The sequence below is a fragment of the Martes martes genome (genome assembly GCF_963455335.1).
Source record: "Martes martes genome assembly, chromosome: 6".
Lineage (NCBI taxonomy): Eukaryota > Metazoa > Chordata > Mammalia > Carnivora > Mustelidae > Martes > Martes martes.
The window spans coordinates 116,593,295-116,609,825 of NC_137893.1; the positions used below are offsets into that span (position 1 = coordinate 116,593,295).

The window sequence follows — 16,531 nt, forward strand, 5'->3', positions numbered from 1 at the left end:
TCTTTTGGGTCCTTAAAATAGTTAATTTCTGCCTTTCTCTTCAGCACAACTGTAGAGAAGGTAATTCTGCTTCATCCATTCAGCAGATGTTATTATATTCCAGTCACTTTACATCAGGTATGGGAATAAAATGGTGATAGGATCAATGACGTTCCCTTTTTTGCCTGCAGCTCAATTTGAAATGCAGTCTCCCAACTTCTAGGGATTAAAAAGAATAGGGGATCTTCATTAAGGTTTGTCTTCCTCATTGATCTTTGGATGTTCGTTATTATCTCCCAACTGTTTGTGTAATCACTTATCCCTAGTAAGTCCAGGCTTTCTGGAACTGATGGACTTTTATTTCATTTTTGCCATGTTCTCTGTCATCTCAAAATTGCCATATGTCAGGGTTTTTTTGTTTTGTTTTTACTTTTTTTTAAAATAAAATTATATTCCCATGATAACTGAAGAATCATAGCCTTGACCATGTGTGTGTTTGTGATACTTAACTTGGAAAGTCATAAAACATAGGTTAATCTTTCCTTTCTTCTAGATGTATCTGTCCCCCATCAAACCAGTTTGTAACTGAGACTTAATTTGAAGCCCTGTTGTGTTACATTTCTCAAATTCAGATTTTAGGCATGCTAATGGTCCATAACAGCTCAACACTATTTCTCTTCCTCCTTTTTTTTTTTTTTTAAGTTTTATTTATTTATTTGACAGATCACAAGTAGGTGGGGCGGGGGTGGGGGCGGTAGCAGGCTCCCTGCTGAGCAGAGAGCATATGCTGGGCTCCATCCCAGTACCCTGAGATCATGACCTGAGCTTAAGGCAGAGGCTCAACCCACTGAGCCACCCAGGCGCTCCTCCCTTCTGTATTAAGAATTGGTATCTTTAATCTTTTTAGAGTTACCTGACTTACTAGACTGTAAGAGCTAATTGTAGTGAGTGCTTGGTAAGTCTCAGAAGGTAAATGATTGGTTCTTCACTTTATAGCAAATCAACACCTTAGAGTTGATGGTGGATAATTCATCCAATTTTTTCTCCAACAAGCTCTCCCAGCACCACATGAATAAAGTGTCTGGCGTACTAAAAAATTAGATCAGGACCCTAGCCGCATAACTTGTTAATCACTTAATGTTTACCAACTAACTCGGTCTCCAGGGAGCACAGAAGCACTCTCTCTCTGCATAGCTGAGAGCTCTGACCGCCTCAGCTGCTTGTGCTTGTCTGCTCAGGACGGCCAAGTATTTCCCGCACCCAGACAGTCTTGGTTTTCCTTACTTTCTTAGAAGTTCAAAAACAGACACATTCTTGGGTTTTCATACAAACAGATGTTATCTTGTTACAGGTGTTGTGCGTCTGTGTGTGTGCATTTGAAAGAATAATTCTGAATTCACCCCTAACACAGCAGTTTAATTTTCCTCCTGGATCTGGGTCTTTAAAGAGACTGACATTTTCCAAGGTCTTCCATGCCAGCTGCTACTATTCTTGACCTCAGACAAATACACTTTTGCCAAGACCATAGGCCCCAGAAATGCGAAACAATTTGCATGTCTGGCCAGGGTATCATCCACAAGCTTTCCACCAGCAGCAGTTGCCCTTTATGGTGTTAACTTAAGAGGGCACTTTGCTGGCAGGTGTGTTTTTAAGTGGGTCTGACAAAACACTGTGCCCACTGCTTCCTCTGCCACCCCTTAAGGTGCAAGAGCCACAGAGTATGCCGCTCATTACGGGGCTGTGAGCTCAGCTGTGGAGCTGTAGCTGCCTTTCTGTCTGGTTCGCTTTTCACTGGGTATATCAAAACCAGTCTGGCACTTTGAGAACAAGGAACCAAGGCATCCTAGAATACTCTCAGGAGACACATTTCAAGTGTGCTTTGTCCTTAGATTCCTGCCATGTCCACCTTTTCACGGTGATTTATTTTAATAATGGATGTATATATACCCCCAAAAGATACAGAGGCTTCTGTCTACAGTAAAAAGAAATATATTGGAGAGACTTCACTGGAAAGATAACCTCTAGTCTCTGTGTGGCCCTGTGACTTGTCAGAACAAGCCAACATATGGATTGCTCATTTTGAATTAGTTTGCATGGAAACAGGTACACAGAAGGAGGGACCCAAATAAGATCTTTATCACTCCCAAAGGAGGAAAGACATTCCTGCCAGTGCCTTGTCCCTGTATTGCCATTCCTGTCCTTTGTACCAGTACCTCTGGCTGGTGTCATCACCTCTGAGACCACAGTTCAGTGTGTTGTTACCAAGGGAGTTTACCCCATTACTGTTTGAACCTGAAAATGAAACTTTCATTTGACTCCTCTGTCTCGTATTTGCAGAATCTCTTGCACCTTGGTCTTTTCATAGTTAAGGACTCCAGAAGGAAAAGTTGTACATCAGGGAAAAAGTTTTAAAATGAAAGGAATATAGAAATTATCCCTCACATGTTTCATCCACTTGCCTTGATAGAAAAACTGGGGATAATCAGATGTATTTTTATTTAGAATGTGAGCTTAAAAAGTTCTCGTGAAAATAGGCATGTGTTACCTCCTAGTGAAGAAAGCAGGCCTCCAAAGATGTGGGTCTGTGCTTCATTTCCATGGCTCTTCGTGAACATCATTCTCAGATTCCATGGATTCAGTGTAATGTGTGACCTCCCCTGGGGTGCCCTGAAACACATCTTCTTGAGGAACTGCCTTGCTTTGGTCATTTGTGCCTTATCTTAGGGATAGACTGTTGGTCAGAGGTTGTTAACTCTGATAATTCCTTCTGGCCAGTCTTGTGACATTATGTAGCTCAAGGATATGTGGCTATGTTCACGTATGTGCGAAAGAGAAAGAGGCCTCTTCTACAGTTTTGTAATGAACTGCACCCATCCTAGGACCACTAATTGCCTAACATTTTTTTCTTTTGCTTGAACTCAGGGGCAGAGGCCTGGCCTCCAGGGGTTTGTCTTAAATATGTCGGGGGAGACCAATTTGGACATGTGAACATGGTGATGGTGAGATCGCTAGAGCCCCAAGAGATTGCAGATGTCAGCGTCCAGATGTGCAGCCCCAGCAGAGCAGGAATGTATCAGGGACAGTGGCGGATGTGCACTGCTACAGGACTCTACTATGGAGGTGAGTATGTCCTTGTGCAGCCCAGGGTGAAGGAATTAAGGTAACATCTTACAGCATTCCCAGCGTTGCTCACAGAGCCTGTCAAATGACATAAAAAGGTGTGGCCTCTTTCATCTGTCACTCCGTGCAGGTAAATGACTTGAACTTAATGACTGCCTAATTGGGTCAGTCTAGTGCTCTCCCTTTTACACTGGCACTTTAGTTAAAATTTAGTGAAGTACGTGAGAGATCTATATCATGCATCTCTATACAGCAATTTCGTAGCTCTGCTCTTTTTATTATATAATCTAGTAGGTGCTGTAAGAATACTGAAGGCAGTCCTGTTCTCAGAGTCTCTAGATAGAAGTCCTCTAAAAAAAGATAATGCACAAAGTATGTGTCCTTCTCCCAAGCAGAGCACCCGTCAGCACCTGTCTCCTCTTTGTTGCCATACTCACTGAGCAGAGTGAGCTGCACTGCCTCTTCTTTCCTTTTTTCGTTTGTGCTTCAGCCCCGTCTATTCTTTACCCACTCCAGAGAAATGAAAATCAGAGACTACCCAGTTTCCAAATCCAGCAGCCACTTAGTCTTCCTACTAACTGACCCTCTGTCATTTGACACCATACTCCAAATGTTTTCTTTTTTTCTTTTTCTTTTTTTTTTTTTAAAGATTTTATTTATTTATTTAACAGATAGAGATCACAGGTAGGCAGAGGCAGGCAGAGAGAGAGAAGGGGAAACAGGCTCCCTGCTGAGCAGAGAGCCCGATGTGGGGCTCGATCCCAGGACCCCGGGATCATGACCTGAGCCGGAGGCAGAGGCTTTAACCCACTGAGCCACCCAGGCGCCCCTCCAAATGTTTTCTGAACTGTGTACCTTCCTAGACTCACCAGATAACTGTCTTGTTTCTCCTCCTCTGATTGATCTTTCTCTGTCTCGTCTCCTATTTGCCCCGGGATTGTTAGATTCTGAGCTGGGTCCTGTTCATGATCAGTGACCTCATCCATCCACATGGGTTCAACGGCTCTCACCACTACAGAACATAGCAATGTTCAAATTCATATCTGTGGCTGCAGACTCTCTTTGGAGCCCCAAACTTGTGTTTTAACTGCTTATGGATGGAACACTTGGATATCTTGTAGATTTCTGAATCTTAATGTCTTCCAGGCAAAACTTAACATTCTTCTCATCAGCACCCCATTGAGGTGATCAGGCAGGAACCTTGGAGTCATCTTTTGTTCAGTCTCAAAACTGTTCTTCATCACAAACCGGTTCCTGTTGATTCCACTGTATCCCATGTCCTGGTAATCCAAAGAAAAATAAATAGTAAATAGTTCCTGTCTTCTGGGAACCCTTAACTGGACTCAGGGCCAGTGGCATGATTTCAAGGGATCCTGGAATTAATATTCTATATGTTGTTCCATCCAGTGGAAACTACATATTTTTATAGCCTTGAAAAATTTTAATGTTAGAAAGGGTGTCTCATAGTGCTTATATGACATTATTCTTTGCCTAAAACCTTCGTGCCTACTGTACTGAAGCCCAGTTCCTTGGCGTGGGGCTTAAAGCTCCTCACGATCTGGCCTCGTTTTCACTTTCATCGTCAGTCTCCTCTTTACTCCCCCACAGCCAGTCCCCAAAGACACCACATGCTTTCACTTCACCATGCCCTTGCTTGTGTTGTTCCTATTGCCAGAAATATCTTTTCTCTTCTTTCCAGTAAACTCCTGCTCATCCTCAGGGCCCTGATGAAATCACCATTCCTCCCTCCCCTTTCCCTCCTTGCTTACTCTCCTCATGACCCCATGGAAATTTTTCCCTCCTTTTTTCATTAATGTTACACACGGGCTTGTTATTATACTTCAAACGTTGTATTTTAGGTGTTTGTTTACTTACTTTCTCTCCTACTACACTGTGAACTATATGTTGAATGACAAACGAATGTGCAGTCATGTATCAGAATGTAGAATTTGTCCCTTCCCTTCCAGACTCTCTTTTCAGGCCACTTTTTTTTTTTTCTTTTTAACATATAATGTATTATTTGTTTCAGGAGTACAGGGCTGTGATTCATCAGTCTTATATCATACCCAGTGCTCATTATAACACATACCCTCTGCAGTGTCCATCACCTAGTTACCCTACCCCTCACATGTCTCCCCTCCAGCAACCCTCAGTTTCTTTTGTAAGATTAAGAGTCTCTTATGGTTTGTCTCCTTCTCTGGTTTCGTCTTTTCATTTTTTCTTCTCTTCCCCTATGGTCCTCTGCCTTGTTTCTTAAATTCCACATGTCAGTGAGATCATATGATGATTATCTTTCTTGATTGACTTATTTCACTTAGCACAAACCCTCTGGTTCCAACCACATCATTGCAAATGGCAATATTTCATCCTTTCTGATGGCTGAGGAATATTCCATTGTCTATATATACCACATTTTACCCATTCATCAGTCGATGGATAGTTTGGCTATTGTGGACATTGTTGCTGTAAACATTGGGGTGCAGGTGCTCCTTTGGATTACTATATTTGTATCATTGGGGTATATACCCAGTAGTGCAATTGCTGGGTTGTAGGGTAGCTCTGTTTTCAAATTTTTGAGGAACCTCCCCACTGTTTTCCAGAACAGGCCACTCCTTCTAATAACCTTTGTACCTGCACAGTTGGAAGTACAGTTGACCCTTGAATAACATGGGGAGTTAGGAGTGCTGACACCCCTGCACAACTGAAAACTTTGATTCCCCAAAAACTTTACTAATAGCCTTGTTGACCAGAAATCTTAACCAATAACATTAACAGTTAATTAATACGTATTTTGTAGTTATATGTAATATATATTGTGTTCTTAAAGTAAGCTAGAGAAAAAATGTTACTTAGAAAATGGAGAGCGGGGCGCCTGGGTGGCTCAGTGGGTTAAAGCCTCTGCCTTCAGCTCAGGTCATGATCCCAGGGTCCTGGGATCGAGCCCCACATCGGGCTCTCTGCTCAGCAGGGAGCCTGCTTCCTCCTCTCTCTCTCTCTGCCTGCCTCTCTGTCTACTTGTGATCGCTATCTGTCAAATAAATAAATAAAATCTTTAAAAAAAAAAAAAAAGAAAATGGAGAGCAAAAATACATTTACAGTACTTTCTTGTATTTATCAAAAAAGAAAAAAAGAAAAAAATCTACATATAAGTGGACCAATGAGGTTCAAACTCACATTGTTCAAGGGTCAACTAGTTTCTGCCACTGCTGAGCTCCCATTGCATCCCCTCGCCCCCTGCCAATTGCATTTTCTCTGCATCTCTTACTCCCTTGCCTCTCTTTGGCACTTTACTTCTTTCTCCCCAGTTATTTGATGAGTGTCCCAAATACCTTTAAAACTTAAGGTGATACATGTCTTATTTTTCTATGTAACTTCAAAAAGCTGAGCCCAAAGCAGAGTGGAGATTTTTTTTAGAAGAATGCCAGTGTTTGTAAGGGAGGAGCATGACCACATATGTGACTTAAAAAAAAAAAATCCCTTTGATGCAAAAATAATTGCTTCTTACTGTTCTCTAGTGTTTGAGATCTCTGGTCGTGTGTGTCTTTGTATGTTTCAGTGTTAACGATAAAAATAATTATCACTGTTTTGGCCATTAAAATTTATATTTGTAACATTCCCTCCAATTCTAGAAGTAGGTGGGGTATAAAATATACTAGTTTTGGAGGCAATAAAGAATTTAAACCTTTCTTGGTCATATAATCTGTGAGTTGTTTCTCAGGATTTTGTGAAATCTAATACTTTCAAGAGATCTTAATAATTGATCTGGCTCCCTGATTTTCAAAGCATTTTTTAAAAATCAATAGAATCCTTTCCTTTATAAGAGCATATATGAATGCCCCCTCAAATAAAGGGAAAACCTAAAAATGAAACTGGTTTTGTTGAATCGGGAGCCTTCTTAACCCTTGTTGCCTGTTCAGATGTCCTCTTGTGCTGTGTGGTATAGAGTTTGCAAACAGTTCATCTTCTCTGGTAAAGAATTTAATTTCATTGTACAAACTACTATTTCATTGAATCCAGATTACTCTTGGTTATAACACATCCTGATAGCAGAGATGGTAAATTTCTCGCAGAATGTGAGTATAGTATACATAAAACCACAACTATGAACACACAAAAGAAAATAAACTGCCTTGTTAACTGTGATTGGCTCTTCTCAGTTTTTCTGTGAAGTCTCACCTTGCAGGCTCATAAAGTGTGGCATAGTGGAAAGAGTTTGGAAAGTCAGCTTAGGTTGCCTGGGCATAAACTTGGACAAGTTAGGTAACTACTCTGTGTCTCGTTTTTCTGTCTTAACAGCAAAGCTTGTTTGTTTTGTTTTTGGTGGGTGGTCTCCTTTACGGTCTCTAGATGGTCTTCTCTAGAAAGAATCATTTTCTTTATTTTTATAAAAACACTTATGTTTCAGTTCATTTCTCTTCCTCAAAAGGAATTTTTGCTATATTTAATAATTTATAAAATGGGTCCCCTCACCTCATTTAAAATGGGTTGTGCTCTCTCAGAGTCTCTCTTGAGAGGTGCTCTTGGCATCTTGTGTGGACAGTTCTTCATCACGTGGGGCATGTGTATACCACCCTTGGCCCTCTCTCACTAAATACTTTAGCTTCACATATTCATCTTTCCTGGCAACCCTCCTCTTGGACCACACATGTTTCTTTTTTCTTTCTTTTTTTTTTTTTTAGATTTTATTTATTTATTTGACAGACAGAGATCACAAGTAGGCAGAGAGGCAGGCAGAGAGAGAGGAGGAAGCAGGCTCCCTGCTGAGCAGAGAGCCCGATGTGGGGCTCGATCCCAGGACCCTGGGATCATGACCTGAGCTGAAGGCAGAGGCCTTAACCCACTGAGCCACCCAGGCGCCCCTCTTTTTTTTTTTTTTTTTTAAAGATTTTGTCTATTTATTTGACAGACAGAGATCACAAGTAGGCAGAGAGGCAGGCAGAGGGGGGGGGGAAGCAGGCTGCCTGCTGAGCAGAGAGCCCGATGTAGGGCTTGATCCCAGGATCTTGGGATCATGACCTGAGCTGAAGGCAGAGACTTTATTAACCCATTGAGCCACCCAGGCGCCCCACCACACATGTTTCTAACCCCCTTGGTTGAATACCACTAAGTATCTGATTTCCTGGCAGATTGATTTTTCAAGTTCAAACATTTTCTTTTATCTTCTATTTACAGACTTCTGCTTCTTAGGTAAAAGCAACCTGTTGTCTAATACCTGTTATATGTCAGGCCCTGTATTGGGTTTTGTACATTACAGATTACCTTTTATGAAGGAAGTATTGGTTACATTTTATGGATGAGGAAACTAAAGACCAGAGATAATTAATAATTTGTCTAGGGTTCATAAAGGTTGTAAATTATTTATGAATTATTACAAATTAAGTAAAGTAGTTTTATGGCCTTGGTGATTAATTTGGCCCTCATTACTCTATGGGGTTCACATGGAAACTTTGGCTCAAGGGTGTGAATACTTGTCAGGGCTTAGGGAGGATTCAGTATATAGTCCCCAGGTCTTCTCCACATTTCCAGAGTAAGTTAGCAGTGAAGTGGGGTTAATGTTGATGAAGCGACTCTTAGATTGTTGGGTAAATATCAGTGTTCCTCAAGGAGTTCCTGCCTGCTGGGAGAGGCACACTTCTTAAGAAAACTAAGGACACTTGACTCTTGGGAAGCAGTAAGGAGCATGAGTATCACCATTTTAGTCTTGATACCAGCAGTAACATGCCTCCTTCCAATAATGGAGTACCCTCTTCCAGAATTACGTAGGAGAGATGTACCCCTGCACTGTGATGGTTCCTTCTAAGTCAGAAGCATTCTGGTTGTGAAGTAAGCTAAGATGAAGTGATAGTGTGATCATCACGTGCTGAGGAAGGTTTCTCCCCTTGAAGTAGCTCTTGTTAGTAGTTCACATGGGTCTCTAGGGTCATTGCACTTGTACATTAAATACTTACACATTGTCCATTTAGTTTCTCAGAGATTAGAAATGGAATTTTCCTTATAGATTTTTTTAAAGATTTATTTTAGAGAGAGAGGGCAGGTGCGTGGGGGGGAGGCAGAGAGAGAGAGAGAATCTCAAGCAGACTCCCCACTAAGCAGGGAGCCTGAGGTGGGGACTTGATCTCACAACCCTGAGATCATAACCAGAGCCAAAACCAGGAGTTGGATGCTTAACTGACTGTGTCACCTAGGCATCCCTGGAACTTTCCTGATTAAAGCTCCTAAACCATAATATGTCCCACATGTTAGAAAACTTACTGGGTACGCTCTACAAACCACACTCTTTATTTCCTAAAACTTTTTTAAGTTCTTCTTCCACCTCCTCCAGTTATGAGTGTCCTTCCTAGCCAGGTGATGCAGGACTGTCCCTCCTCATCCTTCTGTATTTTAACTGGTCAGTGTTGTAAAAGCAGCTCTGGTTTCACATAGACTTCTCTAAATTCCACTCTGTGTCTTCCATTTAGGTGCTGTTTTACTCGGCACTTCTGCCCTTTCTCTTTCCCTCTTGCCTATTGAACCCACCTTTTTCGCTTTTTTTTTTTTTAATTGAAGAATAAATAACATACTGTTGTTTTAGTTTGAGGTGTACAACATAGTAATTTGATATTTATATATGGTATGAAATGGTTAGCACAGTGAGTCTGGTTGCCATCTGTCACCATACAAAGTTGCTGCAACATTATTGATCATGTTCTGTATGTTGTACGTTACATCCCTCTGTGTTATTTATTTTATTACTGGAAGATTCTACCTCTTAACCCCTTTGCCTGTCTTGTCCATCCCTCCACTACCCTCCCCTTTGGCACCCAAGAGTTCTTTGTATCTGTGAGTCTGTTCTGTTTTCTTTGTTAAATTGTTTCATTTTTAGATTCCACATATAAATGAAATGATATGGTACTTGTCTTTGACTTATTTTACTTAGCATGGTACCCTCTATGTCCATCCACGCTGTTGTAGATGGCAAGATTTCATTCATTCATTACATTTTTTTGTATGGCTGAGAAATATTGTGTGTGTGTGTGTGTGTGTGTGTGTATACCCATTCTTTACCACATCTTCTTTACCCATTCTTCTGTTGATCAACTTGGCCAATTATAAATAATGCTGCAGTGAACATAGGGGTGTTTATGTCTTTTCAAATTAATTTTTCTTTTGGATGAATACCTCCTGGATGGTATGGGAGTTCTAGTTTTAATTTTGTGAAGCACCTTCATATTGTTTTCCTTAGTGGCTGCACCAATTTACATTCTTAGCAGTGTATAATGGTTCCCTTTTCTCCACATCCTCATCAAAACTTGGTATTTCTTGGGGTACCTGACTGGCTCAGTAGAGCATGTGACTCTTCATCTTGGGGTCATGACTTTGAGCCCCATATTGGGCATAGAACCTACTTAAAAAACAAACAAAAACACCTTGATATTTCTTGTCTTTTTGATACTGGCCATTCTGAGAGGTGTGCGATGGTATTACATTGTGGTTTGGGTTTGGATTTTCCTGATGATTGGTGATACTGAGCATCTTTTCAGGTGTCTCTTGGCCATCTGGATGTCTTCTTTGGGAAAATGTCTATTTAGTTGACCTTATATTAGAACTTCTGTCTTTATATGTTGGACTCAAAAGGTTGCTCATTTGCTTCTAGAAGATCCTCAATAAGGCAGTCTGTGTTTCAATTCTGGTCTGTACAATTCTGTAATATCAGAAATATGAGTAGCCCTTGAGAACAACAGATTTCTTTTTTGATGAAGAAATGCTAGCCTAAGCTGATTGTGACTTGTGTGGGAAATGTTTTTATTTTTATTTTTATTTTTTTAAAATATTTTATTTTATTTTAAAGATTTTATTTATTTGACAAATGGAGATCACAAGTAGGCAGAGAGAGAGAGAGGGGAAAGCAGGCTCCCCACAGAGCAGAGAGCCCGATGTGGGGCTCGATCCCAGGACCCTGGGATCATGACCTGAGCCGAAGGCAGAGGCTTTAAACCCATTGAGCCACCCAGGTGCCCCAAAATGTTTTTATTTTTAGAGGGACATTTCAAATGTAAATGAATTTGAAATCCTTAAATATCTTTATGTTGTAAGGTTTTATATCAAGTCTATAAGGTGATGTGCTATTTTAGCTTCAGAGAAGGAAAGCCTGCTCTTGGTAGTAGTGCCACCAGATGGTGGTAATTATTTGGTGGTTGTGTCTAGGTAGTTCCACATGAGTCAAAGGCAATGTGAAATGGCTGTACTAGTCAGATTAACCCTCTAAAATGCACGTATGTGTGTCATGAACCTGTTCGCAGCATAGAAAATCAAGAAATCAGATGAAACAGTGATAAGTATGTAAAAGGTAGTAAATAAAATATTTGCATGTAGTAAATAAAATATGTAATAAAATATGTAGTAAATAAAATATTTGCATGTCCAAGTATGAATCATCAGATATTGTAACTGCTTTGAAATCCAACTGTGAGTAGTTTTAATGTGTGGTGTTAGTGCTAGCAGTTTGCTTCATAATTAGTTTTATTATTTGATTGACGGGAAAGTATAATTTGAAAGCAGCATCTTTTTTTCTTATTGTAGCAAAAACCCTTTTGTTAACAGAAACTTCTTTAATCTGGAATGTTAGGTTTCAAGGATTCAAAATTTAGAGGTAGTTCCTTAAAAATATTTTTAACCAAATATAATTCTTTCTTAAGAATATAAATATTCTTCTTGTTTAATAGAAAAGAAATATTTCTAAAATCCCTGACAATTTTAAAGATTAACTATTCAAACATAACTTGCTTTTAAAAAAATATGTATATAGAATCCTTAACCTCTGTGCATATGCATTGTTGGTAAGGGCTGTAGCTGGGGCTGGATCTACTTAAAAAGTGCTTAGTTACTTAGTATAGCCCCATCATAGCAAAACACATAAAAACTGCATTTCTCGGGGCGCCTGAGTGGCTCAGTGGGTTAAAGCCTCTGCCTTCGGCTCAGGTCATGATCCCAGGGTCCTGGGATCGAGCCCCGCATCGGGCTCTCTGTTCGGCAGGGAGCCTCCTTCCCCCTCCCTCTCTGCCTGCCTCTCTGACTACTTGTGATCTCTGTCTGTCAAATAAATAAATAAAATCTTAAAAAAAAAAACTGCATTTCTGTAATTCTTAGGTGATAGTGATTTTAATATGCATCATTGGCTTAATGATTACCTTCCTTGCAGGGAGAGAGGTAGAGCCATTATATTAAGTGAACATATTTGGTCATATGATTCTTTTCATTTCTAAAATAATAAAAATGAGGAAAAAGAACAATGGAGGGGTATGTACATTTCCCCTTTGCGAAAAAATGTGCACATGTATGCTGAGTTGCTTCACCTGAGAAATTCTTAAGGTTTTATGGAATTACTGTGTGATGGGAAGTTTTAGGAAGTGCAGTACAGTGTACAGTTTCTACTGAAGCAGGCCAGATCATATCTTTGATAAAAGTAGGGAAGCAGGAGTAATTGCTTTCCATTCAAATCATGGTGAATACCTAATTTATCAGTATGTGCTATAAACCTGCTGAAAATTGTAACAGACTGATGATTAGCATCTAAAATGATTAATGTATTGGTCTCTTAAGCTTTGTCTGATATCTTAGTTTTTCAGATGCAGTCCCTTAGTTACTGCTCAGAATGTGGTCATTATTTTTAGAAACCTCCCTTTAGACTTGTAGTTAAGGTGGGACTCTTTGAGGAGGATGTCTCCTTACTGAAAAGCAAATGCATTCTGTTTCTGTAATGATGCTCAGTAATACTCATAATACTCAAAGGGGTTTTTCCTTGAAATGGCAAAGATATTTATCAGTTAGAAATTAGTTCATTCTGTAATCTTTACACTTTTTTTAAAGCTCTCTTTATTTTTCTCCTTTTATCTTTAAAGAGCTTGTGCTTCCCTTTCTTTACAAAGACAATGTCAATACTGGATGTTTGGACTTTAGAAAAGGATGCTTTGTGCACCTGTTAACCTCTGGATTTCCCTTTGTAGTGATCCGTGTCCTTGCAGTGACCTCTTGATTTCCTTTTTTAAAAAAGATTTATTTATTTATTTATCTGTGAGAAAAAGAGAACACAAGCAGGAGGGGCAGATGGAGAGGAAGAGAGAATCCCAAGCAGACTCTGAATTGAGCTTGGAACCCAACACAAGGCTCAGTCCCACAACCCTGAGATCAGGGCCTGAGCTGAAACGAAGAGTTGGACACTCAACCAACTGTGCACCCAGGCACCCACTTCTTGACTTCTTAGAGTTTTGCTTGTACTTGATTCTGAGAGCAATTGAATTCTAAAGCAATTTAGGGTGTGGCTTAATAGCCACTTCAAAGTCATTTTTCCTTTTTAGCTTTGGTTTCTCTTTTATGTTTAGAAATCAGAAGTGATTAAGAAAACAGATCCTATTTCTGACCTGAGTCTTATTTGAGGACTTTTAAAAATGTTTAATAATAAGGGCATCTGAGTGGCTCAGTCAGTTGAGCATCTGCCTTCAGCTCAGGTCATGGTCCCAGTGTCCCTGCTTACCGGGCAGTCTGCTTCTCCCTCTCCCTGGTCTTGTGCTCTTGCTCTCTCTTTCTCTCTCTCTCTCCCCCTCTCAAATAAGTAAAATCTTTTTTTAAATGCTTAATAATACATTTTATGTCAGTATAGCCAAAATAGGATCATTTCAACATTTTGGGTAATAGCTATATGTGGCCAGTAGCCTGCCTCACTGGACCATGCAGCTCTATAAGTTCTAACATGTTGTACTATTGTTTTTTCTTTTAAGAAATTGTATAGCATTGGTGGTGTTCTTTAAGGAATTTGTCAGTGAAACCATCTGGGAGGGTTCTTTTTTTGGAATTTAAAATTACTAATTCAGTTTATTTTCATAGTTCTAGGTCTGTTCAGGTTATCCATCTTGGATGACTTTGGGTAATGTCAAGGAATTGGTTGTTTTCACTAAATTGTCAAATTTTTGCGTGTGGATTTGTTTGCAGTACCCTTTGTTGTTTTAATGCTTTCTTTGTGGTGATAATCTTTTCTCTCATTCTTTCTTTTTTTTTTTTTAAGATTTTATTTATTTATTATTTATTTGAGAGAGTGAGAGAGCACATGAGCACATGCGCCTGGGGAGAGGAGCAGAGGGATAAGGACAAGCAGACTCCACACTGAGCACAGAGCCCAGTGTGGGGCTCAATCCCACAACCCTGAGATCATGACTGGAGCCAAAATCAAGGTCGGATGCTTACCAGCTGAGCCACCTAGACATCCCTCTTCTCTCATTCTTGATGTTTTGTGTTTCTTTCTCCTTTTTTCTTGATAGATTTCTTAATATTACTGGTATTTTCAGAAAATCAGCCTTTAGTTTCATTGACTTTTCTTTCTGTTTTCAGTTACATGGATTTCTGCTTTTAATTTTATTCATCCTGCTTGATATGGGTTTATTTTATTCTTTTTTTTTTTTTAAGATTTTATGTATTTATTTGACAGAGCAAGATAGCACAAGCAGGGGAAGCAGCAGAGGGAGGAGAAGCAGGCATCCCCCTCAACAGGGAGCCTTATGTGAGTGGGGGTCAGTTCCAGGACCCTGGGATCATCACCTGAGCCAAAGACAGACACTAAACCAACTGAGCCACCCAGGCGCCCCTGGGTTTATTTTATTCTTTTTCCAAGTTTCTTAAGATGGAAGTTAATGTTGACCTGAGACCTTTCTTTTATAACGTAGATGTTTAATACTATTTTCTTAGCCTGTTTGGGCTGCTATAACAAAATGTTTTGGATTTAGATGGGTGGTAAACAATAGCAGTTCATTTCCCACAGTTCTAGAGGACTCCAGCAGATTTGGTGTCTGGTGCGGGGCTGCTTCCTAGTTCACAGAAGGCTGTCTTCTATGTTCTCACGGGGCAGAAGGGGTAAGGGAGCTCGCTGGGTGGTTTTGTTTTTTGCTTTTATTATAGGGGCAGTAAACCCATTCTTGAGGGCTCTATCCTCATAACCTAATTATCTCCTTAGGACTCTACCTCCAAATACAGTCACACTGGAGATTTGGTCTCAATTGTAAGAATTTGGGGGTGCGGGCCCAGAAGCACTTACTTTATAGCAATTGTAAATTTCCCTCTAGCACTACTTTTAGCTACATAGCCCAGATTTTGAAATAATTGTATTTTTATTTTCACTCAGTTGAAAATATTTTCCAATTTCCCTTGAGATTCCCTGTTTGAGTCATGGGTTATATAGAAGCATGTTTTTAAATTTCCAAATGGCAGTTTTTCTGTTATCTTGTTTAATCATTTCCAGTTTCATTCCATTATGGTCAGGGAGCACAAGTTTATATGATTTCAGTTATTTTAAATTTAAGATGTTTTTGACCCAGGAGATACAGTCTGTCTTGTTGGTGAATATTTCATGTGTACTTTGTTTTTTTTAAAGATTTTATTTATTTATTTGACAGACAGAGATCACAGGTAGGCAGAGAAGCAGGTAGAGAGAGGAGGAAGCAGGCTCCCCGCTGAGCAGAGAGCCCGATGCAGGGCTCAATCCTAGGACCCTGGGATGATGACCTGAGCTGAAGGCAGAGGCTTTAACCCACTGAGCCACCCAGATGCCCCTCATGCGTACTTTAAAAGAATGTTATTTTGTTGTTGTGAGTGGTGTGTTATATAAATGTCAGTTAGATCCAGTTGGTTGAGGACATTCAATTTCTCTGTCTTTATTATTTGCTTGTTTGTTTGGTCTAATAGTGTTCTATCTGTTATTGCAAAAGAATTGTTGACGTCTCCAACTACAGCTTTCGATTTGCGTATTTTTTTTTCCAGTTCTATCAGGGGTTGGTCCATACATTTTGAAGCTCAGTTGTTAGGTGTGTACACATTTAAAATTATGTCTCCTAAGTGAGTGACTCATTTATTATTGTGTAATGTCCCCCTTTCCTTGGTAATTCTCTTCGCTCTGAAGTCTACTTTGTCTGATATTAATATAGCCATTCTAGCTTTCTTTGATTGGTGTTTGCATGATATATCCTTTTCCAGCCTTTTACTTTCAACCTACCTGTGTCTTATATATGCAGTTTCTTAGAGACAGCATATAATTGGGCCATTTTTTTTCTCCAGTCTGATAATCTCTGTCTTCTAATTAGTATGTTTAGACTACTCACATGTAGTGTAATTATTGATATATTTAAATTTAGTTCAACCATTTTATTTGTTTTCTGTTTGTTCTCTTATTTGAGGAACTTTTAGGTCTGTTATGTTGGTAAACTTATTAGTTATTTGCAGTTAAATTCTTTTAAAAGTGTATTTTTTCTGGGGCACCTGGATGACTCAGTCAATTAAGTATATGCCTTCAGCTCAGGTCATGATCCCTGGGTCCTGGGATCGAGTCCTGCATTGGGCTCCCTGCTAAGCAGAGAGTCTGCTTCTCCTCTTTCTTCCTCTGCTGTTCTCCCAGCTTATATACTCTCTCTCT

At 39.8% G+C, this 16,531-nt stretch overlaps 1 protein-coding gene across 3 annotated transcripts in view; it reads left to right on the top strand.

Annotated features, from left to right (window-relative positions):
- Nucleotides 1-16,531, top strand: part of ILRUN (inflammation and lipid regulator with UBA-like and NBR1-like domains) — a 94,018-nt gene that overhangs the window by 38,720 nt on the left and 38,767 nt on the right. For 2 of the 3 annotated variants that reach the window (XM_080805369.1, XM_080805371.1), the window contains exon 3: nucleotides 2,902-3,099. The exons of the other annotated variant lie outside the window; for it this stretch is intronic. In XM_080805369.1, coding sequence (XP_080661495.1) covers nucleotides 2,902-3,099 — 198 coding nt within the window. The remainder of the gene's footprint in view (nucleotides 1-2,901; nucleotides 3,100-16,531) is intronic. 3 annotated transcript variants of the gene reach the window in all.